Source organism: Hibiscus syriacus, unplaced genomic scaffold (genome assembly GCF_006381635.1).
Source record: "Hibiscus syriacus cultivar Baekdansim isolate YM2019G1 unplaced genomic scaffold, ASM638163v2 tig00111393_pilon, whole genome shotgun sequence".
NCBI lineage: Eukaryota > Viridiplantae > Streptophyta > Magnoliopsida > Malvales > Malvaceae > Hibiscus > Hibiscus syriacus.
The window spans coordinates 91,852-110,575 of NW_024063079.1; the positions used below are offsets into that span (position 1 = coordinate 91,852).

General features: G+C 33.2%; 1 protein-coding gene and 1 pseudogene across 1 annotated transcript; both read left to right on the forward strand.

Moving 5' to 3' along the window:
• The first annotated feature begins 4,268 nt into the window (after positions 1–4,268).
• On the forward strand, positions 4,269–5,978 carry LOC120160837 (protein SHI RELATED SEQUENCE 5-like). Its single transcript, XM_039171161.1, has 2 exons — positions 4,269–5,204; positions 5,455–5,978. The coding sequence occupies exons 1-2, from the start codon at positions 4,676–4,678 to the stop codon at positions 5,829–5,831; spliced, it is 906 nt and encodes a 301-aa protein (XP_039027092.1). The 5' UTR covers positions 4,269–4,675; the 3' UTR covers positions 5,832–5,978.
• Positions 5,979–9,619: 3,641 nt separating this feature from the next.
• On the forward strand, positions 9,620–15,634 carry LOC120160879 (annotated as a pseudogene).
• The last annotated feature ends 3,090 nt before the right edge of the window (positions 15,635–18,724 follow it).

Below are 18,724 nucleotides of genomic sequence, written 5' to 3' on the forward strand. Positions count from 1 at the left end.
TAAGAAATAACTGACCTGTCTTGCTCCACTTTGCTCTTTACTCTTCTCACTTCTGTAACCTACGTATGAAACAATCACACGCTAAGTCTATGACTTAGTGAGGCAAATAAGCATAAAATATAAATTATAGCTTGTAATCATGCATGCCCAATTACTGTTATCACTCATACCCTTATTCATGTAACAAATCTCTATAACATCTATGCAATATATCATTACATGTAAGAACATATACACACACATATACTCATCACCCATCATTTCCATCATTAGCCTTATTTCGTTATCAATATTATTATCGTTTATATCACTTAATACATATCCTCTTATACCTAGCCTTTTAACCAACATTTGACTCATTTAATCATACAATCCACATATCATCATATAAATCATATAATATCATTCATAGCACAAAAGCATACAAGTCACATGTACTATATATTTGTTGTTATTTCTTTATTAGCCCATGTACACATGTGAGAACTATGGATATGTGAGTCTATAGAGGTTGTGCACTAATGTTGTCACCACAGCTCGTATAAATGCACCGAAGTGCCACGTAGAATTGCACCGAAATACCGCGTAGAATTGCACCGAAGTGCCATATAAAATGTCCCTAAGGACCTCGTAGAAAATTCCTTAAGAATCATATACATATACCAAGGATCAAGTATGTGTCTCAAAAGACATCACACATGTTCCAAGGAATACATATATGTCCCGAAGGACCGCGTAGACCCTCGACTCTTGGCATGCCAGCTATACCTCTAGCTCTTAAGACACATAACATGGGCATTGTCATTTATGTCATTTCACATATTCATATATACACATAGTTCATTTACGCGTATAACATTTTCATATGATTCATATTTACATGTCACATAGCTTATATACTTTCTCACGTAGTCACATAGATCCATGTCATATAACATATATCCAAAGTGCATATAATCACGTATATCATATCATATAGCTTAGATCATTTCTCAGGTATTCATGTAAACATACATATCATATCTTATTCACATATGATCATATATACTTCATATAACACATAGAAACACCTAGAACACTTTCACATAACTTATATAAATTTTCAGAGTCCTTTCATATTACTTGATAACATATATCATATATGTATATAATAACTTATATCATATCATCTACCTTATACTCCATTTCTTTGTATTCCCTTAGATTATATAAATTATGTCGTATTTCTAAACATATATCATTTAATAGTATTTTTATTTATGTATTAATTTAATCTATTTACTTAATTCAATTTCATATATTCATTATAATCTTTTCATATAGCTCCATAGATATTTAGCATATAACTTATCTTACATATTCATATCATCCCTTTATATTCAAGTTTCCTAATTGATATACTATTCCCATTTGATTCTATAATTCAATCTTATTTAGTTCCCTTAACTCTCATTAAATCAAAAAGCTCTATTATACTAATTCTCATAATGGATCATACCACTATGTACTTTTCCAACTCATGTTTCCATTATGCATGTATTGTTACCCATGTTTACCTAGTTCCTATCATTTCTAATGAACTCACTTTCATCATATTTTCCTATTATTACATATTTTATCTCATAACCATGTATTCACATAGTCTTATATTTCATTATCATATGACTTATATTTGTTCTCCTATGACTCTTCATAAACATCTATTTCCATTTCCATACATCTCTTGACTTATCTTCTATATTCCTATAATTTCATAACTTATTTTATATTCTCTCATTAATACTTAATAGTGTTTTTACATAAACCACATAGCACATACAAAAACATATCAATTCATATAATCAAACATACATACACTTCATATTGTTAACATACTTATAATCAAGACTTAATGAGCTATTACTATAGGAAATAAACTTATCACAAGTCCAATTTCCATATAATCTTATACAAATAAGATGCACTCACCTTGGCCTCACTAAGTTCCAATCCAATTTTATGATTTTCTCTCTTTCGATCGAATCTTAACTCGATAATCGTTCCGAAACTTGTTCATGTTCGATATCTACATAATCATACATTGATACATATCAGTATCCCATTGATATACTCTAATCTATCATTTCTTAGATCAAAATAAATGTCTATTTCAATTTCCCCTTGAAGTTTATCGATGCATTCTACAGTGCATCGATGCATTCTTTAACATGTGCATCGATGCACTACCCATGCATCGATACACAAATTACATTCGATGTTTTCATTTTAAGGGGATGCATTGATGCACTCCTTATGCATCGATGCACCAATTGCATTCGATGTTTCCATTTTAAGAGGTGCATCGATGCACTTCCTATGCATCGATACACACTGAACAATTTCTGGAAATTTACCCTTGATGCATCGGTACACATTGAATGTGCATCGATGCACATAGCCCAGAATTCATTTTTATGCCCGAAAATCCACTCTTTTCAGCTTAATAACTTCATATACCATCCTCTTTCTTATTCTTAACTTACAGACTCATATTCAAGCTCATTTCTATTCATTAATCACCTTTTTAACATCAAAATTCTATTCTCTATGTGTAATTCAAGAATTACACTAAATTTTCAACATGTTCCAAATTCAATTTTATTGCTTCTAACTTCTTAATTAGACCATTGACAAGTCAATTCCATCTTTAGAACTTCAAAAACATTTCTATAACAAAATTTCATTTCTACACCCTTCATATAATTTTCTTTTTAATTCTCTATTCTTGATGTTTAAAGCTTATATAAGCTTTCCTTAAGATTATATAATACTTAAAGAATCAAAATCAGCTTATAAATCCAAGAATTAAACACCTGAAATTAAACTCACCTTTAACTGAGGCTTATGAGGAGAAGAAGAAGCTGGAGAAGAAGACTCTAGATAGATTTCCTCATTCTCACGTTTTTATATTCCTTAAAAAAGAGAGAATAAAAATCTTCTCTGAGAAAAGACCATAATAACCTTGTTACTTTCCAACTTTACTATTAAATCCATGAACTTTTAACTTATTTCGAAATCAAGCACATAGTTTTCAAAATTTGCAATTTAGTCACGGACCCTGAATTTCAGGATGTTACAGGGTATTCTACAAATAAGTGGAAGGCATTAATTGATGTTTAGGAATTTTTATTTTTTTAATTAAGTTTAGAAGCATGAAAAAGATGTGTTAGACTTGTAAGAATATGATTAAAAGACTCAAGATGCTTATAATGAGTTGATGTTTTTAATGGGTAAATAATATTTGTGGTCACTTATTTTCTAGTGTGTTCAATTTTGATTACTGATTTTTAAAAAGTTTGATTTTGGTCACTTTTGTTTACAATTCGTCTTAGTTAGGTCAATCTCCCGTTACTTTGCTGATGTGGCACGCTAGTAAAAACGATTAAAGTTTTAACATGATCTTTGAATTTTAGATAAAATATTAATTTGATATTAAATTTACATAAAATATTATTTTAACCTCTAAACTTTATATAAAATGTCAATTTGATTCAATTTGACTCCTGAGTTCAGTTAAAGTTCACGTCACTAATCATCACTCATTACCATCACCGATCCGTCATCGAATGTTGTCGTCGTTAATAATCATTGTATCTTAAAATTTCTAATTCATCACTTTGGTGAATTTGATATTTTTTACCAAAAATAAAAATAGAATAATGTCATATAAGAGATACATTTTATAAAATATTGATATGAGAAGCACGAACAAAGTTACCTTAGTGAATAAAAATATGATTGTTAACTTTTTATCCCTAGATGTCCTAAGATTGAGGATCATAAACTGTAAAAGTGTTAGGTTTTCATTGTCAAATTATTGAGAATATTTAGAACAAATATTACATTGTAATTATTCTAGATAAATTAAAAAAAATTGATGTGAGAATACATCTTTATTTTATATAACATACATGAATATCATCTCTTTATATATTTTTTATGGTATTCCTTTAATACATTAATTAATGGAATGCTATTATTAGGGTAAAAAAAGCCCTATGTGAAAAATAATTTTTAAAATGTTTTTTTAAGTGAAAAGCCAATTTCTGCTCGCTTGTAATCATAACCATTTCCTTTTGTTACAATTGAGAGAGCTGGTTTTTGTCATAAATGAGATGAAAGTGTTGCAGTTATCATGGCGGCGTTGCAGGGGCTTTAATTCCCTGCGTTATTGCTTGGAATTGAAGGTAGAGAGAAAAATGAACCATAAGCTAATGGAAACATTGTTTTATCCTAAAAGCAAATATCAATCTTAAGCTATTTTAACCCTAAAAAGCTGCAAGAAAAAATACCTCAAAAGATCCAGATAATTGAACAAACAACAACAGGCTCTTCAACTCAAAACTCTAGTCATTCAGGGTTCGGGTTTCTGGGGGGATCGGTCAGTGTCAAGAACACAGCCAGAAAACAACAACAACAAAGATCATGTCAAAAAACAGAACCCAACAAACACTCACAGGCCAACAGTGGTTTCTAAAAACCTACCAGAAAATATGGTTTTACAGTTGCCACCCATAAAGACCCTAACCAGCTCATCAAACTAGTGGTCTCGGGGTGTGGGGGATACTAAATAGGGTAATTCTGCTGTGGTTTTTTGGTTCAATTTGGGGTTTGTTTCAACTTTTGGGTGTAACAAATGGCTGGCTTTTTCCATCTAGGTGGACGAGAAGCAGCAGACACTGGAAATGAACAAGGAGAAGACAAAGACGAGAGCCTGTATTTGTATAAGAACGATGAGATCTACAACAAGGGTTTCGAGATATGGCCGCAGCAGTTTTATTATCAACAGCAGCCGAACGTGACCGACATCTCGTTTGGAGCGGGTCCGAGTCGAGTAAAAGCTAGTGGGTTTAACTTGTCCGATGAGTCGTCTTCGAGATCAGTAGGGTTTACTGTTATGAAACATGGAGGGATGAATTGCCAGGATTGTGGAAACCAAGCTAAGAAAGACTGTGCTCACTTGAGATGTAGGGCTTGTTGTAAGAACAGAGGGTTTCAGTGTCAAACGCACGTTAAGAGCACTTGGGTTCCCGCTGCCAAAAGGCGAGAGCGGCAACAAAAACAACTCGCCGCTTTGAATCAAAACCAGCAGCAAGAAGAACAACAGTTTCGAGGGGAGAAACCGAAAAGGCTTAGAGAGAATCGTGGTTCTCCCTCTTCATCAGGTAATATTATAATTTGACATATAAACAAAGACGACGTTTAATTTGGTAACTGGTAAGATTTTAATGATTTGCCATGACTTCCAGCAGTCATAGACTCATAGTACCCAATAAGATTGTTCTGTAAACGATTGAGCGAGTTTCATCTTCTCCATGGTCATCAAGCTACCTGCTTTCCCACTATATTTGTCTTCTTCTTCTTTTCATATATCTTAGTAGTTTGTTTATCTTTTAGTATTAACTTGAAAATTAGGGTTGGAACTGGGTAAATTCCCTCATGAAGTGAGTTCTCCATCAGTGTTCCGCTTTGTGAAAGTAAGTGCTGTGGACGATGAAGATGAGGAGTTAGCTTACCAAACGGCGGTGAACATCGCAGGGCATGTGTTCAAAGGAATTCTCTACGATCAAGGCCCCGAAAATCTTTACACCAGCGGCGGCGAAACCTCTCACTCTCAGCAACTCAATCTTCCCGCGGCAACTACCACCGCTGAAACTGCTGGAATGACGAAAACAACAGCCGCTGCCACTTCGAGTCATCCGGTAACAAGTATGTCCGATCCTTCTGTTCATCCAACTTCACTTAGCGCTTTCATTGCTGGTACGCCATTCTTCCCACCCCCAAGGTCATGATTTACAGGCCTAGCTATCTCAACAGAAACTTCCATTGTTGATCTGTAGCTTTCAGTGTTATTCATCGTCATTGTTGAAGCATAGAATTTGCATGACAGATGCTGCATATGATTCTGGTTTCGGGATGTTTACTTTTCTTTCGTTTTTTTTCCTTCCTAATTTCAAATCAGAGTTTCAGTGTTTGGTTTTCAGTATGTGGATGTGTACCTTTTGTCATTTTTATTATAATTTGTGACTTTGATTAACCTTTGAATCTGCTTTTCGATCGGTGTTGAGCTCGAAGCCAACTTTTCCCATTTATCCGTTTTCTTTCCGGATCAAAATGGGGCGAGAAAATCTGCTTTCATGTTCGGCTTAACAAAGAATATTTTTCTAGAAACCATTTTTAATGCATTAATAGGCAAATGGAAGACCCCTCCATTGACAAAGTTTCTTTCTTTCTACAAAGTAAATATATGTTCAAAATACTTAATTATTTGATAATAAATATTCAAATACTCTTTTAAAAATCGTGTTCAAATTCATAATTTTTAAAAATAATAATGATTTACGTATGGGGTTGCTTATTTGTACTACGTAAACATATAAATTCATCGGTTTTTTAGGCCATTTAAATCGCGGTTGAAAAGATAAACAAGGGAAATCAAATTCAGCAAGTTTGAATTGACGTGCGTACATGAATGTGATGTGATCCTTTGGTAGAATATGGGAACCATTAGCCGATGATTCTTAATGCATCTCTGAGTATATGGGCATGTGATTCATGTTACATATAGTGTAATACTGGTGATTATCTAGAGAGATGCTTCTGTTTGCAGGCTTCTATATATAGTTACCGCATTGAGAAGAAAACAGAAAGATTATGGAACTTAATTTCCATAGTTTTTATTTTATATTAATTCCCAACTTAGAACATGTTGCTCTGACCATCTTCAATCATGTACATTGTTGTTCCCTGAAGGTCTTAACTGATGAAACTCTTTCTGATTTCGGCACCTTTTAATTTTATTTTCATTTGGAGTAATGAAACTATTTAGGGATGAAGGTGACAAGTAGGAACAACAGACTTACATTGTTGGAAAAATAAACTAGTAGGGTTTAAGAAATTATATCTTATTGAACTCGGAATTTAACTCAATTCATCTTAAACGTATCAGATTGATTATAACAACAAGGAGTGTAATCATTAAACCATTAAGATGGATAGTGGTGGAATAGAATAAGCATCCCAATTATTGAACCGACAGGAGAAAAAGAGAGTAGGTTGTTCCCCTATTTATGCTTACAAAGTGGTTGAAAAATAAAAGGAAAAGCAACAACAAAGGTGTCCAGAATAATTGTAGTGTTAGGGTTTCCGGTAACATGCAGGCTGCAGTCAAGGGTTGGGAAACTAAGACTTTTGCCGCATGACCGTTGCCGCCGCGTTTCAATCTACCGCTAGCTTCTGTTGCATATTTAATTTCAGTTAATCTATCTATCTAATAAACTTATAAATTCAATTTATCTAACCATCTAAAATACTTGTAAAACTTTTAAGTTTTATGATACATAATTAGATCCTAACTTTTATATATATATATATATATATATATATATTGTTAATATTTAATAAAACTTAAAAGTTTTATACATATTTTTAGATTATTGGACTAACCTAATTTAATGACTAAAGTTGTTTTTTTAAATAAACATAATTCACTTTTTTGTATTTAAAAATATTCATTTTCTACATTTAATCATACAACGTCACCCAACCTGAAACAACAGTGGATTTAGAATGTCACATTGAACTTTACAAATAATCCAACATTCAGACCATAAATACTTTCGATATACAGACATTGTTTTAATCATCCATGAACAAATCATTTCCTAAACTTACAAAATAAAGTGTTTTGATACAAAATTCGAAGCCCCCGACATATATTTAATATTTGAAACCAAAACAATAAAAATATAACGACTTAAATACAAGATTAGAAATGTACTTTGAATAAGACATGCTATAGATTCTTCACTGACGGTGCTCCTCTGACACTAGTAATATTTACTAATATGTGAACAAAAATAATTATAAACGTTGAGCTTTGTAAGCTTAGTAATACACATTTACTCTATTATAATTTATGCGAGTAATAAATATAAACATGAAAACAAACATAACACAGTGTATTAAATAAGTATTTATAGCATATATCTTAGCATGTATTTTGTTACTTGAAACAATCATCATTCCATTTCATACTTTAGTAATTTAGTCTCATCCGACATTTCATTTAATAGAACTACTCTATCAGAATGTCAACGATGTATATCATACACATAATTGTTCATATCTATTTATTAAAGAAATTATTTTTAAAAACAATTTGTTAAATAAAATATAATTACTTGAAACAATTTGTGTAACATGACTATATATATATATATAATAACACTCATCAAACATATCTTTAAAAATAAAATATAATCAAACCATTTTATTGTTATAAAAAATATTTAAAATACTCATCAAAACTACATGAGCGGATTTGATATTTAAGCCTTTTCTTTATTTCATTTGAGTGTAATATAGAAACATAAAGGCTTATTTTAAAAATAGGCCCCTTTAATTGTACCCAAAATCAATTGAGCCTTTTATGAAAAACCATGAACATATGAATTCTTATTTAAAAATCATAAAACATATATTTTCAGTGTTTAATGCAATTTCATGAATTTATTTAATCATGATTTTTTTAAATAAAAACTCATTTGATCAATGATTCACATTAGATATTTATTTGATTTTTTATACAATTAGTGGGTTTTATTTTATATATAATCCAAATGGAAATTATAATTTAACTTTTTTATTATTATATATTTTGAGATTAAATTTTTAAAATTAGAGTTGTATAATAAATTAGTCCATATTAAATTAGGTGATAATTAAATAAACTCCAAATTGAAATATTATTTCAATTAAAATTTATTTAAAAAATCTTAGCCAATTTATTACATAAACTTTAAATTCACTTTCAAATAAAAAATCAATGCAATATCTTCTAACTGTTGTATAAATTAATAAAATTAATAAATTACAAATAATCAGAAAATAACTTGGCAAACTTAACTACAGTCAATACGGTCTAGAATTATTTTAGAATTTTTATGTTTTTATAAATTATTAAATTTATTTACAATTTAAAATACTTTATTATTATTTTTTATTTTTAATAATCTTAAAAATAAATCATAAATAATTAAATGTTAATACGTCAACAAAGTTAGTGTGATAAGAACAATTGTAATTTAAAAAAATCATTTAATCAGAATTTAAGATTTAAGCTTTTTTTTAATCATAACACTTAAACTTAAGATTTAAGAACGTTTAATGTTAAATGATTAAAAATTATCTTTAAACATATATTATTTTATTATTAACCATATTAATAATAATAAAATAATAATAAAAGAAAGCTTAATTAAAATAAGAGGAGGCGAATTACCTTAAAACGACGTTGTATCGAGAATTTCAATTTTTCTGCCATTTTCAACTTTCCTTACCGCCCACTCCAAAAAACAAGCGCGTGATAGTGACGGTGAAACGTAAACATTATTATAAACGGGAAAAAGGAAATAAAGAAGAAGAATACGAACACGGCAGCCCAACATCCGCATTCACCAGTAGTCGTGAGTCGCCTGAGGATCGTTCTCCGGCGAATTTTCTCCGGCTACGAATTTTTGTGTACATTAATCACGCTTTTTTTTATGTAGATTTGTTTTTAAAATAAAATTAATAATAAATTTTAAAGAATATCTTAGATTTTATAATAATACTGGGAGAGGGAACACAGCGTCCGACGATGGATCTGCTGAGGTCGGAGCCAATGCAATTGGTGCAACTCATCATCCCGGTTGAATCAGCTCATCGCTCCATTTCTTATCTTGGTGATCTCGGCCTCTTTCAATTCAAAGACGTTAGTTTTCCAATTCATTGACTTTTTCTTTTTCTTTTTTGAATTTTGAATTATCGTTGAAAAATCTTTAGATTTAGATTTAATGTTTTTACGTCCACTTTTTTTTTAATTCTTTTTCTTGCAGCTTAATTCAGAGAAGAGCCCGTTCCAACGAACATATGCTACACAGGTCAACCTCTATATTTTACAATTTTAATTTATTTTTCCATGAGATTCTTCCCTCAAATGGACGTTTTGGATCCTGATTTGAAATCTTAATTTTTGTAGAATTTACATATTTGGAATTAAAAGATAAATTTGGGAATTTAGTTGAATGTTAGATAAGAAACTCTACCTAGATAGTAGATATAAATTCATTGTGATCTCATTAAATCTTCTAAATACTTGAGATATATGCTTACTTATTGTTAATTTTATTAAATTTAATGTCCTTTAATATGTTGTTATATCTTGCAGATCAAGAGATGCGGGGAAATGGCACGCAAGCTACGGTTTTTCAAGGAACAGATGATGAAGGCTGGTTTATCACCCTCTGTCAGATCTGTAATAAGTGATGATGTTGAATTAGATAACTTAGAGGTAATAATGGATCCTTCGGTTTTAACGTTTTGTTTTTTTTATAGGGAAACACAACTTTATATGTGGTATTTCTAGGTGAAACTTGGAGAGCTTGAAACCGAGTTGATAGAGATGAATGCAAATCATGAGAAGTTGCAACATAGTTATAATGAGCTAATAGAATATAAGTTCGTTGTCCAGAAGGTATGCTGACATTTCTTGCATTTTTCTGGTTATTAAGGCTTTATTAGTGAATATTTTTGTTACCTTTTCTGTACAATGGGCTTGTCACCTTTCTTTAGGCAGTCGACATGAAAATTTTTGATTACTGGTTTCCATATAATTGAATTATCAACTTGCTTAGTAACTTAAACAAGGAGCCTTGTGAGTGCGAAATGATTGATCTTAGTGGTATTGTTTTCTTATTTCAGGCAGGTGAGTTTTTTCACTCAGCTCAGAACAGTGCTGCAGCTAAACAGAAAGAAGTTGAAGTTCAGCAAAGGGGTGAAGGATCCATTGACAGTCCGTTATTATTGGAGCAAGTATATTTTCAGCTGATTCATCATTTTCTATATTAGTTTTATCTGATTCCTTTTATTCCTGTTTACTGACGCATGTGGTGTTTATTTTTGTAGGAAATGGTCATTGATCCATCCAAGCAAGTTAAGCTGGGATTTGTCAGTGGTATTATCCCAAGAGAGAAATCATTGGCTTTTGAAAGAATTATATTTCGGGCTACCAGAGGGAAGGTCTTCTTGAAGCAATCTGGAGTTGAAGGTCCTGTGACCGATCCTGCATCTGGGGACAAGGTTAATACCTCCATTTACCATTGTAGATTTAGAATTTCTGGGTTATTCACTTATTGTTTTATCTGTGCTTACCTTTTCTTTTAGTTCTGCCTTCACTCTTTAGATTTTTTTGTATGACATCAATTGCTGCTCATGTGTGAAAGTCTGCGTATTTCTGAAATCATCTCCGGTTAACCATGCTTGTTTTGCATCTGTTTTAGATTCAGGGATAAGAGACCTTTACCATTTTATTTGCAATTTCAGGCCGAGAAAAATGTGTTTGTCGTCTTCTATTATGGCGAAAGGGTGAGGAACAAAATTGTGAAATTTTGTGAAGCTTTTGGAGCAAACAGATATCCATTTGCAGAAGATCTAGGCAAACAATATCAGATCATTGCAGAGGTACGCTTCATATGCTTTTAGCATTGGGGAGAATCAGGAGTCGCATATAAATTGAATTTGAAGCTTAAGGATAGGGAAAGCAGTTTGTTGTTACTTTCTTTTATTGTTTCTATGTCAATCTTGTGCTCTCTCTCTCTTTGTATATATATAGGGTTTGAAAAAATTATGATATAATGGCATCAATCAGTCAATCTATTTGCTGGAACTGGTACTTGACATTGTTCATTAGGAGATCTTATTTTTTCTGTTGGCCTGTATAGGTTTTTAACTTAATTTTTATTCTTGTAAGGTTTGAATAATATAGCAGTCTTTGGTTAACAGAATAGGGCAGTGGCAATTCTAAAGTTGTGAGAGAAGCAAAAGTAAGCACTCTGAGCAGGGTAGTGTTGTTGAAAGGAAACTATTTATATTATAATGCTGAAAGATGGTAACAAGTTAATGATACGCATAGATCTTGAAGTTAATAGCATTTAAAAGTTGCACAGATCTCTCTCTCTAATGTTTGAACATAATCACAAATTGTCTCCCTAACCTTTCTTGTGAATGTTTTGCAGTTTTAAGATTTTATCCGCACTTTTATCAATGTAATTTGCTTCGCAAATGAGTATCTGGGTATTATGTTCTTGTCAAATAAAGAGCTGAATATTTAACCTCAATCATATCTAGGTATCTGGAAGACTTGAAGAGCTTAAAACTACTATTGATGTTGGACTTGTGCACCAGAGCAACTTGTTACAAACAATTTCCCATCACTTTGAGCAGTGGAGCCATTTGGTTTGTGAAATTGATTGTATTCCTTTTTTTGAAGCATATATTTCTATATTTTAACTCTATATCTACTTCATTGCTTGTCGGTTTCTGTGGCTGGCTTTATTAACCTTAGAGTTTGTGAAATGAACCCCAAAATCTGTCCATAAACCAAACTCAAGAAAATCCAAACCTGAAATTGCCCAATCGGGAAACCCAAATCTGATAAAAGCATGCTAAAGTGATTACATCTTTCATAAATATATCTGAACCCAAAATGATTTGAACTTTAAATGACCTAAAATCAAAATGGCCTAACACTAAACCACTCAACTTACAATTCAGAATTCTCTATTAAGTTCCTTTGAACTTTATGCGTTCTTAACTCACTGAACATTTTTTCTAATTAATGTAGGTGAAGAAAGAAAAATCCATTTATCATACTTTGAACATGCTCAGCATAGATGTTACAAGAAAATGTCTTGTTGCAGAAGGTTGGTGCCCTGTTTTTGCAACAAACAAGGTTGCTTAATTGCAGTAACCAAGTTGAAAAATGAAAAGTGAATCATCTAGCTTGATTTTGCAGATTCAAAATGTGTTACAGAGAGCAACTGTTGACAGCAACTCACAAATTGGGACCATATTTCATGTTCTCCAGACAAAGGAATCACCTCCTACCTATTTCCACACCAACAAATTTACTTATGCTTTTCAAGAAATCGTGGATGCATATGGGTTAGTCCACTTGATAGTTGTTGCTATTTCATTCAAGGAGATAAACTGGCTTTGTTGAAATTCCTTTTGTCTTGTATCTGGCAATCACTGTCCCAACTTCAGACTCCTCAGTCATAGAAGAGAGAATTTCTTCTTAGCTTAGACATTCTCTTGATATGGCCTATTATTCCATTTCCAAACCAAATTATCATGGAAATAATTGACCTAAATTAATAATATTGCAGGATTGCAAAATATCAGGAAGCAAATCCTGGTGTTTTCACAATAATCACATTCCCTTTCCTTTTTGCTGTTATGTTTGGGGACTGGGGCCATGGTATATGCCTGCTTTTGGCAACATCATATTTCATAATCAGTGAAAAGAAATTTTCTAGTCAGGTAAATGGTGAATAGCTTCCTGGTTATTTTCGCAATGTGCTTCATGTTCTTGGTAATTGTACTGTTTCTTGTGCTTCATGTTCTTTCCACGATAAACAGAAACTTGGCGAAATGGTTTTTGGGGGTCGCTATGTTATCATGATGATGGCATTATTCTCAATCTACACAGGATTGTTATACAATGAGTTTTTTTCAGTCCTCGTTTGAAATTGTGATCCTTCTTGCAGGTAGGTTCTTGTGTGTATGATGATGGTATCTTGAGATACCCTTCAATTTTTTTCCCTTCCCTTCTGAACTACTTACATCCATCTCTTTGCATTGCAGAGATGCTTATACAGCAGGTTTGGTAAAAGTACGTGCCACTTATCCTTTTGGTGTGGATCCTACATGGCATGGTACTCGAAGCGAATAACTTTTCTTAACTCAATGAAGATGAAGATGTCAATTTTGCTTGGAGTACCTCAGATGAACCTTGGAATCATTTTGAGCTACTTCAATGCAAAATTTTATGGAAATGAACTCAACATTCGGTGAGCACAATGATTCATTTTCTAGAATTGGGTAAAATGCTTATCTAAATTTAAATGCTAAGAAGTTTAGCCAAAGAAAAATAAAACTGAAATAGAGGGTAACATTGTAATGATATCAAAAAAGTGTCACCAAAACCCACTTTAATTCTTTTTATAATTACTTGCGAAGAACATACTTGTGTCTTGGTGTGCCCTCGGAATGCAAACTTTGTTTGTGTTGGGTTTTCTTTTGAAAGTGTGCTTTTTTGTTGTTTGCCTTAACAAAAATATGTTGATCTGGACTAACTTGTTTATGAAATAATTTGTAACACTGTGTAGGCACCAATTTCTTCCCCAAATGATATTTCTGAACAGTCTGTTCGGCTACTTGTCACTCCTCATAGTCGTGAAATGGTGCCCTGGTTCTCAAGCTGATCTTTATCATGTGATGATATATATGCTCTTGAGTCCTACAGATGATCTTGGTGAAAACCAGCTTTTTTTCGGTCAGAAGTTTCTCCAGGTCTACTTCATGTCCTCACAACCCTGTGAATGCTCTTTCTTACGTTTAGGGTTTAGGCTATTTGACATCGGACTTATGGTTTTTTGATGTTTCTTGACAGATTTTATTACTGCTAGCGGCTCTAGTTTCTGTACCATGGATGTTATTTCCAAAGCCTTTTCTTTTAAAGAAGCAACATGATGAAGTATGTGGACAACACTTTTTCCCTCTATGAACGATATCTTTTGTTGTTAGCCCATGCTTTATAAAATTGAAGTGCTTTTCATTTCTTATATCAAATTCTTTGCTACATCATTTCTTATCGATGTAGAGGCACCGTGGTCAATCCTATGCACTATTAGAAAATAGCCTCGAGGATTCTGATGAAATGGAACTGCATCATGGTTCCAGTAGCAACGAAGAGTTTCAGTTCAGTGAAGTCTTTGTTCACCAACTTATACGCACTATTGAATTTGTGCTTGGAGGAGTGTCCAATACAGCATCATATCTGTGGTTATGGGCTCTTAGGTAGGTTGTAACAACTTGAAATCTATATATTCAACTGACTTAAACCAACATAGCTAACTGACTTTGAATCGGTTTGGTTATTGTGGTTCTATTCAAAAGTTGGTTGATTGTCGGTTAATATCTTGGGGAGGTCAGTTAAGTCGGTTCTTTGTTTTTCTGAATTGAACCGATTGATTGATTGTTTCGCTCCCACTCTTGAATGCACATGATATGTTTGATTTTATATTTCGCAGCCTAGCCCATTCAGAGTTGTCAAGTGTATTCTATGACAAGGTTTTACTTTTGGCCTGGGGGTAAGTAGTGTACTTCTCTCTCACATTAGTAAGTACTTTGAATTTAAACAAAAATGCTAATGAATTTTCATCTGATTTCCTGCAGATTCAACAATATCGTCATTCTTATCATCGGTTTATTTGTATTTATATGCGCAACGGTTGGTGTGTTATCAGTGATGGAAACTCTCAGCGCATTCCTACACGCGTTGAGGCTTCATTGAGTTGAGTTTCAGGGTAAGTTCTATGAAGGAGAAGGTTATAAATTCCAGCCATTTTCATTCGCATCACTCGATGCGGAAGATGAATGAAAAGAAGAAACGAAGAAGAAGATAAAAAAGAAACTTGTCCTTGGCCCAAAAGGTAGGGATTCAACTCGAATTAGATATATGTATATGAACTGGTGAACTTGATTTTAGAAATATTTAGAGAATTCTTTTACAAAACCTTCGTTCACTCCACCACCCCACATTAGTCAATGCTGTAATTTGTAACTTAGCCATTGGTGATTGTTGTATTTGTCTGTTAATTGTAGAACAAAAATAATAGCGACACACATTACTTTTTTTTTTGGTATGATGCAATGTATTTGGTGATTGTTGTATTTCCTTCACTGAAGATAATGAACAAAAGAAAGAAACATGACAAAATAATAGCATCCAATGATCAAATTAAGGTTTGGTTCAGCCATAGCCCTGCCTCCTTATATTAGTATTCACGATGAATAATACATTTAATAACCTCGAAAATAATATAGCAAGTACGATATACTTTAATATACAAATTACGTTTGTGTATACTGTTAGGAAATAAATGAGTACGAGTAATTTCCTTATAATCATATTAGTGAGAATACGAAATAAAAATGGAAAAATAATACCCGAAATTGATAACGGAGTTCAGCCAATTATGCCTACATCTCCGGACTGATGCAGATCTTTTTCTAAAAAGAGAAAATTTACAGGTGTTTACAAAAACTCACAACTCACAAGAAAGTTCTCTAAATATTAGGAGAAATAAATGATTTGGGATGCTTTTGAAACTAAATGGGTTAGGGTATTTATAGTTAAAGCTTAAGGACTAATCTTATAAATATCTTAAAGTTCAAGGACTTAATTTGGTAATTATCCCTTTGCCAATTTCAACAATATTAGCTGCTCACTTTGAGTTCAAAAACTGCTGTCTAATTTGAAATTCAGCCGGCCATCTAGAATTCAATGCAACAATTGTCAACTTTCCTGCCATCTAGAATGTCATGTAACAATTGTCAACAATCTCCCACTTGAAAACTGATTTTAATCTGTCTTCACACCTCGATCAATGCAACATCATTTCTGGTCTTGTTATTCTAGCATGCCAACTGAAGTTGAACACAACTTCAGTTTGTCCGTAGTCACCGTTTTTGTCAACATGTCTGCCGGATTTTAAGCTCTACTAATCTTTTCAAGTTTCAAAATCTCATCTTCCAGAAGAGACTGGATAAAATGATATCTCAATTGTATGTGCTTCGTCCTGGAATGAAAAGACGGATTCTTTGCTAGATGGATAGCACTTTGATTGTTGCAATACAAAACATTATTTTCTTGTTTCTTACCTAACTCTTCCAAGAAACTTTGGAGCCAAACCATCTCCTTGTTGCCTTCCGTAACAGCGACATATTCTGCTTCAGTTGTGGAGAGAGAAACTATCTTCTGTAGTTGAGAAACCCAACTCACTGCGGTACCTCCTAGATTATAGACATACCATGTAGTGCTCCTTCTGATGTCAACATTTCTGGCTAAGTCAACATCTACATAGCCTGTCAGTATCGTATTTCCACATTTGAAACAAACTGCTTTGTTTGTGGTACCCCGCAGATATCTGAGGATTCATTTGACTGTTTCCCAGTGTACCTTGCCCGAATTGTTCATGTACATGCTAACAGCTCTCACTGCATGAGCAATATCTGGTCTAGTACAAACCATGGAATACATCAGACTTCCAATTGCTGAGGCATACAACACCTTCATCATGTGTGTACGTTCTTCCTCCGTCTTTGGTGATTGTTCTTTAGAGAGTCTAAAATGAACACTTAAATGTGTACTTAATGGTTTAACATCTTGTATGTTGAACCTGGAGAGTACTTTGTTGATGTACTCAGCCTGTGATAACATCAAAGTCCCCAACTTTGTGTCTCTCTTGATCCTCATTCCAAGAATCTGCTTTGCAACGCCCAGATCTTTCATTGCAAACTGCTTTGACAATTTTTGCTTCAAGTTTATAATCTATTGCATGTTTGAGCCTGCAACGAGCATGTCATCAACGTACAACAATAAAATAATGAAGTTGTTGTCGAACTTCTTGATGTAGCAACAATGATCTGCTTGGCATCTGATAAAACCACTGCTACTCATGAAGCTATCGAACTTCTTATACCACTGTTTAGGAGCTTATTTTAAACCATACAAGCTTTTCTTCAACCTACATACCTGGTTTTTCTTGTCTGCCTCTATGAAGCCTTCTGGCTGCCTCATATAGATTTCTTCATCCAAATCACCATAAAGGAAAGCTGTCTTTACATCTAACTGCTCAAGATGTAGATTTTCTGTAGCTACAATTTTCAACACCAGTCAAATTGTAGACAACTTCACGACTGGAGAGAAAATTTCATTGTAGTCAATACCTTCTTTTTGCTGAAAACCTTTGACAACCAATTTTGCTTTGTAGCGTTTGCTCCAATGTGCTCTTCTTTGATCCTGTAAATCCACTTGTTATGAAGCGCTTTCTTGTCTGGTGGTAATTCAGTTAATTCTCACATATGATTCGACATAAGCAAGTCCATGTCATCTTTCATGGAAGAATCCCACTTGACTGAATCCTCCACCTGCATTGCTTCATCATAGCACTCCGGTTCACCATTGTCAGTCAGCAACAAGTAGTGCAAAGAAGGCGAATAACGTTGGTTTGGTTTAGGAATTCTGGAGGAGAGTCTCAGTTCTAGTGTGCCTGGTTCTTCTTGAACTGCTTGAGGACTGATCTGAACATCATTTCTAGAAATCTCATCAAACTCAGCTAATTCCTTTGTTTCAGCTTCGGTGTTGGAGCTACTTGATTCTATGGTTGATCTATCTTTGTACATCACATTCTCATTGAAAATGACATCTTTGCTTCTGATGATCTTTCGGTTTTCATAGTCCCAAAACCGGTAACCGAAATCATCACCACCATAACCAACAAAGACACATTTGTTGGACTTGGCATCAAGTTTACTTCTTTCAACAAAATTTATGTGTACATAAGAAATACAACCAAACACTCTTAAGTGTGAAAGATTTATTTCTTTCTTGCTCCAAACTTCCTCTGGAATTCCACCATCCAAAGGAACTTGTGCTAGCGCTAGAAATTTGGTAAGTTGCAGTGTTGATAGCTTCAGCCCATAGAAATTTGGGCAATCCGACATGTATCCTCATGCTTCTGGAACGTTCATTCAGAGTTCTGTTCATGCGCTCTGCTACGCCATTCTGTTACGGTGT